Source organism: Hipposideros armiger, unplaced genomic scaffold (genome assembly GCF_001890085.2).
Source record: "Hipposideros armiger isolate ML-2016 unplaced genomic scaffold, ASM189008v1 scaffold_437, whole genome shotgun sequence".
NCBI lineage: Eukaryota > Metazoa > Chordata > Mammalia > Chiroptera > Hipposideridae > Hipposideros > Hipposideros armiger.
The window spans coordinates 231777-239680 of NW_017731787.1; the positions used below are offsets into that span (position 1 = coordinate 231777).

General features: G+C 34.0%; 1 protein-coding gene across 3 annotated transcripts in view; it reads left to right on the forward strand.

The window, feature by feature from the left end:
* The window catches only part of ZW10 (zw10 kinetochore protein), a 37567-nt gene that overhangs the window by 16236 nt on the left and 13427 nt on the right, over positions 1–7904 (forward strand). For all 3 annotated transcript variants that reach the window (XM_019665280.1, XM_019665282.1, XM_019665281.1), the window contains exons 8-11: positions 2146–2309; positions 2857–3039; positions 4907–5145; positions 7132–7203. In XM_019665280.1, coding sequence (XP_019520825.1) covers positions 2146–2309; positions 2857–3039; positions 4907–5145; positions 7132–7203 — 658 coding nt within the window. The remainder of the gene's footprint in view (positions 1–2145; positions 2310–2856; positions 3040–4906; positions 5146–7131; positions 7204–7904) is intronic.

Sequence of the window (7904 nt, forward strand, 5' to 3'; positions counted from 1 at the left end):
GCAAGAACCCAGGTGATTTTTAGCTGGCCAAAGTTACAAGCTCAGGTCCTATTAAAATCACATTTTTATTTGGACATTTAATTGTGATTTCAGGTGACTAATTTTGTCCGTTCTTTTTTGAGAGGAAACTTAATAAATAAAAACTTAATAAATTTCCAATGTGTTTGCTGAAAATGTCTCTTAATATTGTTTCTTTTTCTAAAAAACTTTTGCACAGCAAACAAGCAGGGTTTTTGTTTTGCTGTTTTAGCAAATTGTAGCTGCCATTTATTGTGAAATTTGTGACATATTTTCTTCCTGTCTCTCTTTTTGTTCTTTTACTGTTGCAGCAGTTCTACTAGCTTCTGCATCTTATGATTCTGCTTCAGTATTGTACCTTAATTTTAAATTTAGAAGTCTGGCAGTAGTTGTTTTCCTCAACTAGAAAAATAACTATATCATTAAAATAATAAGTATTTTAATTTAACTACCTTTTACAATTTATATAGAAATCACTAACTTGTGCTGTGTGGGTAAAATATTCAGGGAAACACATTACAGTGTTAAACTGGTGCATAGAACAAAACATCATTGTAATGGAATGAATCTGTTTATATTAACTGGATTGGAAATACTAGAAGTAATGTAGGTGCCTAATGTGAGGACTACAGTGCAGCATAATAGCTTATGTGATGCAGTGGTTAAAGTGAAATGTTTAATTAAGTATCAAAACAACAAGGCTGTGTTTAATAGAAAAATATTTTGTGCTACTTTCTCTTTTTTTTAATAAAATTTTTATTCAAAAAATGTATAGAGGTCCCATGCACCCTTCACCCAGTTTTCCCCAGTATTAACATCTTGTGTAACTATACTACAACTAGGTAATTGACTTTGGTACAATTTGCAGAACTTATTTAGATTTTACCAGTTTAACCTGCACTCATTTGTGTATGTATAGTTCTATGCAATTTCATCATGTGTAAATTTATGTAACTACCACCACAATCAAGATATAGAACTATTCTATCACCACAAAGCTCCCTGAGCTACCCTTTATATCCACATACTCTTGCTTCCATTTTTAAACTTAAACTGAATTAATAAGAATTTAAAAAACTTACTTGCTCAGTCATACTAGCCACATTTCAAGTGCTCTGTAGCAAATTGTGGCTCGTGACTATCATCGTGAACAGTGTTGGCCTTTTCTTTAGACATTGTAAGGTATCTCAAGGCTCTGAGATAATATGGTCACTTTCTTTTAAGGTTCTTATCTTCTAGGGCAGCGGTTCTCAACCTTCCTAAGGCCGCGATCCCTTAATACAGTTCCTCATGTTGTGGTGACCCCCAACCATAAAATTATTTTCGTTGCTTCTCTATAACTGTAATTCTGCTACTGTTATGAATCATAATGTAAATATCTTTTTGTTTTCCAGTGGTCTTAGGCGACCCCTGTGAAAGGGTCGTTCGACCCCCAAAGGGGTCGCAACCCACAGGTTGAGAACCGCTGTTCTAGGGTCTTCCTTGGTGAATCAGAACTAGGTTCAAAATAGCTGGTCCCTTTTATGGTTCCTCTTCCCTCTACATTGGTTGCCGATTCTGAACAATTAATTAATTAATAGTAGTATATTCTAAATATAATTCCCTCAAAATGTGTTGGAAAAAACTACCAACGGGTGTACCATAGAAGAGGTATTGAAGTTTTCTGCTGCTAGACTATATATGCTATCATGTACGGTGTTTATTGATATTTTACTTAGGATAAATACTCAGTGCCCAAGCAGATGAAAAAAGTGTGTTTATTCGTTATTAAAGAACCTGGGGTTTTATTCGGAATTGGTTTCAACTTGGTATGCAGAACATTTGAGTGCCTGTCATATAATTAGATCAGTAGATTAGTAGATGATTATAATGTAGATGGCTTAATTCCTTATTGTTACACAGTACAGGCTGTAATATAGTGCAAACGATTCATTTGAGCGGTGAAAATAAAATACTAATTGTATATCATGCTTTGTTCCATGCAGTCAGTTGAGATAGTTGTAGAATTATCTGTGCTGTTTTCTTTCCCATCACCTTAAAATTAAAGAATTCTAGAAAACTAGGGAACTGGAGAATAATTCATACTGTCAATGGTTTCTTATTTAAAACTTTTTCTTTTGAATTCAGATTTGCCTCTTGATACTGATCTAGAAAATGAAAAAACATCAAAGATCATATTGGCTGAGATGCTTGGTGACATGATCTGGGAGGAGTTGTCTGAGTGCCTCATTAAAAACTGTTTGGTTTATTCTATCCCAACAAATAGCAGCAAGTTACAGCAGTATGAGGAGGTAAGAACAGAGATACCACAAAAGGTTTAAAGAGAGTGTAGGTTCCTGTTGGTGTCTTTTTTTTTTTTTTTAGAGATCTTTTGTTCTTTAGTAACATCTTGAAGAAAATTATTAAGGAATAGAAGCAAATTCCCCGTAACTTCCTTTTTCTTCTGGCTTCCTACCATTTGATTGGGAAGTATATTTTCTTTAGTAAGATACTTTTAAAAGCAATTGTTCTGTTATTTATACTTATATCAGCTGTAGTAGTTACTATGTGACACTACTTTTTTGTTTCTTTTTAGTGTTTCCTTGAGCACTAAAATATATTTATTTTAAAGGTCTTTGTACTTTTACTCAGTAGAGTCATAAATTTCTATTGAAGATACTCTTCCTAATGAATTTAAAGCTGGAAAAATGTATAATATCTTTATACCTAATGATTGATGGTTTGTTCTAAAACTTAAATGACCAGCTGGTCCTTGTTATTTTCTATACATTGGATTTAAAATTTTAATATTGAAATGTAATAATACGTATATGATTATTTTATTTTTGTTTTTCTCAGATTATACAATCCACTGAAGAATTTGAAAATGCCTTAAAGGAGATGAGGTTTTTAAAAGGAGATACTACTGATTTGCTGAAATATGCCCGTAACATCAATTCTCATTTTGCTAACAAGAAGTGTCAGGATGTGATTGTGGCAGCCAGAAACCTAATGACCTCTGAAATTCACAACACTGTGAAGGTATTGGGGTTATTAAAGTATATTATGTTGTATTTGGGAAACATCTCGTTTCTGAGATGAGTATGCCGGAGTGGAAGAGAGCATGACAGTTGCTGAATTCACTGAAGGGAGTTATTAATCTTCTAAATCTTAGTTTTCTCACCTTAACATGGTCCTAATATCTACCTCTTTCATAGGGTATTGTGTGGTCCAGATAAGATAATGCACATGAAAGCATTTGTATAAGTTGAAAAAGTCTACGGAAATGTAATGGATTACTATTATTGAAATATCAACCTGTAGATTTTTCTAAACTTTATTACTTGAGTTTTTAGTACACAGTTTGGTGACAGGTATAAATAGGCTTCACTTATGTCCAGAAGATTATGTCCTATTGTGAAAATGTTGACTTCATCTCTTGGGTAATAGTTTTCAAGTGAACATAGTAAAACAAACAAAAAGATGTGATCTATGTAGGGTATAAACAAATTATCTGCAAAGTCAGTGGACTAAATGTGCATTGAGGGTAATTCTTTCATTTTAGATAATTCTGTATATTGTTTTTTTTTTCATTCGTTACGTATGTAAAATAATATTTGGTAAATGTAAGCTATTACTTAGATTAAAGCAACACATAGATTCAGGTAATCTCTTAATCGAAAATTCCTCAGCCATTTTTCTTCTGTCACTGCAGGTAGTAGGCTCTTTTCCCCTCTATCCCTTCTTCTGTCATCCTCCAGTTTCCTTGGGGTTACCATGTTACTATGTCCACTTCAGCAAAATAATTAGCCGTTTGAAGGCACAGGTATTAGCACATTTTGAGGTAATTTTGGATTGTTAAGAGAGCTGAAATCTGCTTAGTACCAAGAACTGTGCTGTAGGCTTTTTTCTCCCCCATAAATATCACTAGATTATGTCACTCTTCTGTATTCTAATCTTAGCCATAATTTTGACTGCCACATTTCTGACATTTGTATTCTTATTTAAGCTTCATAACAGCCCTGTAAAGTAGACACTATTATACCATTTTTTGAATTAGGAAGGCAAATCCAATGACATTTTTATTAGACTCAACTTTTTCTATTAGGAATTTTCTGTAGAGGTCCAGTATGTACAGAGCAGAGCTGCTCTTGCTGTGGGAGTAGGGAACCTGTTCCTTACCTGCTTAATCTCTCCTTTTTTTGGCCCCTGAGGCATCTTTGAGAAGCAAGGTTTTAAAATCATTATTGCAATACAATTTCATTTGTTTACAATGAGAAAATTGAGGTCCATTGAGGTTAAATGACTTTGTCAAAAGTTAGGGTAAAAAATATCACTGATGTTTCCAGACTAGCAGTCTGGTGTTCTTTCCTTTCGTCTTGACCAAGTCTGGGAATTTTCATTCTGTATAAATGTTAGGCAGGCATTTTTGGTTTTGATTTGGAATTCGTAAATGGAGGATATGCTAGTGTGAATGAGCTTTTTCTTTGACTAAGCAATAAGCAAACACATGTTCCTAGTGGGAAATGATTTGTTTATGACAGGAACACAAAATTATACTTGTCTGCAATAATCTGATAGTCTAATCTGACAAAGATGATTTTTGAAGGTCCTTTCATTTACCTGAAATCTTGGGCCAGTTTCACAGCTTTGTTATTGTCACCAAGATTAAGAATGTACAGACAGAAGAACTGGAAGAATGGCACAAGAAAGGGGACTGCTTACTTCTTGTGACATGCTCTCAACCCAAGTTTGAGCAGTCATTAAAATACTCAAATCTTTTAGTTATTCTATAGACCCACAGCTTTATCTTCATGGAAGCAACCAGTATCTTGTTTCTCACGGTGTGCTTGCATTTTAATTATTCTGAAGATAGTGCATTTTCTATGTTTCTATGTTTGACTCTTAGATTACTCCTGATTCTAAGATAAGTGTGCCTGACTTACCTAGCTCTGATGAGGATGACAAACTACAAGTACAGAAAATGTCCACAACTCAGTACAATGAAGTGGTGAATTTAGAGCCTGAAAATACATTGGACCAACATTCCTTTTCTTTGCCCCCATGCCGCATCAGTGAATCTGTGAAGAAATTAATGGAACTTGCCTATCAGACTTTACTAGAGGCTACAACCAGCAGCGATCAATGGTAAGAGTTCTGAGTTATCGGAAAATGGCAATGACTTGGTTAAATGCCTTTCTAAATGGACATTTATTAAGAAAATTAACTGGAATTCGTTGGGTTTTCTTATCCCATTAGTTAATATTTTTTTTCTAGAAAGTCAGGACAGCATAGAGATATATATTGATAATTAACTTTTATTTACAACATCTTACAACAAGGTATAAGAAATAGAAGCATGTGTATGGATGGACAAATTACTTTTTAACAAAAAGCTTTTTATTTTTAATTTTTATTTGAATTGAATGATATCACATGAGAAAGCATGTGTAAAGAACTTAATACTCAAGTGTTTATTATTGGTGGCGGTGGTAATAGTGGTAATGATAGTTGTACCATCTGCTCCAGCCTGCTCTTGCCCTATTTAGCTTAACATTTATTTTACCCTTCTAAAGCCCAGGCCCTAATTAATTTACATTTTAAATGCTTATTTTTTAAAGCCATAATAGTTTTTTGGGCAGCCAAAGGTAGAAAGAAAAGACTGGAATGTACCAAAGATCTGATTTCACCCTTCCGGGATGATTTCTTCCAGTCTGCACTTTATACACGGTACCCCACGCTCTGTTCCACAGCTCATACTGAATCTTCTTTTTTGGAAGCTCCTTCCCTTCTCCTAGACTAAATTGAAGAGAAAATGGCAGATTGTAGCCCAAGATTGCTGTAGACAGATTTACAAAAGCCTCTTTTGTTTGTATCTATTGTAGCAGTTTTTTACTTCTCATCCTCATAGTAGAAAGCAATTTCAGTAAGGGCTGGACTTAATCAAATTGCATCTTTAGATGGGCTTCCAGACTTTCAGTTTTTGTGTCCATGTGTAAACAAACCCCTCTATTTTATTCAGCCCTAGAAAGAACATGTTTACCAAGATACTTCTGTGACTTTAATGAATCATTATATTCAGAAGTCCTTCCAGTTTTAAATATAAGTAGGAAGAAAAATATATGTAAAAGGAAGTATATACTCATTTGGCAGAATAAATATAGGAGTGACTTTTTCTTCACATGGCATTCTCTTGAAATATATCTGATCAGAAGTTAGGGGTGCAAAGCAATATTTTCTAAATTATTTGAGAACACAGAACACCAACAATATTTTTATATACTGAATGTCTATGGATATTCTTTCCACTAAAATAAATAGTTTTTAACAGGACAAACAAAAACACGACTACTCTATAATAAACCACTTCTCTATTATTAAACCTCAAGAAACAACATATGCAGCAAAAATAAAATGAAATAATTTAATCAGGTATTGTAGTAATGAAGTAGTAACAGTGTTTTGGGGTATAGTAACCTAACTTATTTTTCTAAATATTTGTGGAACTCCTGTGACTTATTCAAGGTACATAGTTTAAGATATTCTTATGTAGAAGCTACACAAACCTTGTATTTACTCTTTCTAAGTGCATTTTAATAATATCTTTAGGTATTCTAAGGGCAGATATAAAGGACAAAAAAACTTGAGGTTAGATTCTATTTCAGAAATGTTGATTCATCTCCTTGCATTGGGGTAAGAAGGAGAAAAGGTGAAAGCTGAAAGTCAGACTGATTCTAAAAGAACCAAGTGAATGCCTTTATTGATATCTTGCCCTTTGCAGAGTACGTCAGTGAGTAGGTAACATTTGCTTGAGGCTTAGCTCCGTTTTTTACTGAAGGGATACTTTGGGTACTGGCAGAACACAAATTGATAAATGAAAAAGGCATTGGGTTGAATGCTGCTGTTCTTAAAATTATTAATGGATCCAGGTTTTTAGGACTGCAATCTAGTCAGAAAATACTGGTGGAGAATATATTTCCGTTTAGATTAATGGTGTTTTCAGCAGTGACCAAGCCAGGTATTCTCTCCACTGTCGATTTAGCTGATGACTCTTGCTTAAGGTGCATTAGTTTGAATTTTTTTCTCATTTCCAGTATACCTTATGCATTTCTGTTGAAACTGTTTTCCTTTTAGTGCTGTTCAACTTTTCTACTCAGTGAGGAATATCTTCCATTTGTTCCATGATGTTGTACCAACATATCATAAGTAAGTGCCACTGTATCTGATTTCTGTATCATATCGTGTGTCTAAAATGTTTGTAAGTCCAGTTAAAACCAGTAATCTTATCTTCCCACTAAAGACATTTTAGTTACTAAAATTTACAGTAAAATGAAGTAAACCATTTAAAACGTTTAAAAGATACAGGTCATTTATTAATAAATTAATAAGGGTCCTGTGGTTTTATAATATAGTGGCTAATGCAAATTTAAAAACTCAAAAGAACTTTACCCTGGTTTTGATGGTAGGTGTTTTCAGAACTGCCTCACTTTACTTGGTTACAAAACAAAAAGGCCATTGTTCCATATTGCTATCTAGTAAACAAACCACATTTTCTCTTGGCATTCATAGCTTTGCAAACTTAATACTAAAGGAGATTGCCATTTAACTGTTGAATATTATCAGCCACTATTCCTAGCTAGCTTACAAGGTCTTACAATTAAGTTTGCGAACTTGCCACTTACATTGGCAGCACTGTACAAACAGCTTGGTAAGGTTTCATAACCTTGGTATCAGTGTCTCACAGCTGTATTGGTGTTGGTGTGTGGTGGTGTCTTGCTGAGTGACGTTTATTATCATTGTTGCGTGTTTTTGTGTGCCGTTGCGAGAATGTCTGAGCTTGAATTAAAGCAACGAACAAACATTAAATTTCTTGTTAAACTTGGCAAGAGTGGAAGTGAAATCAGGGA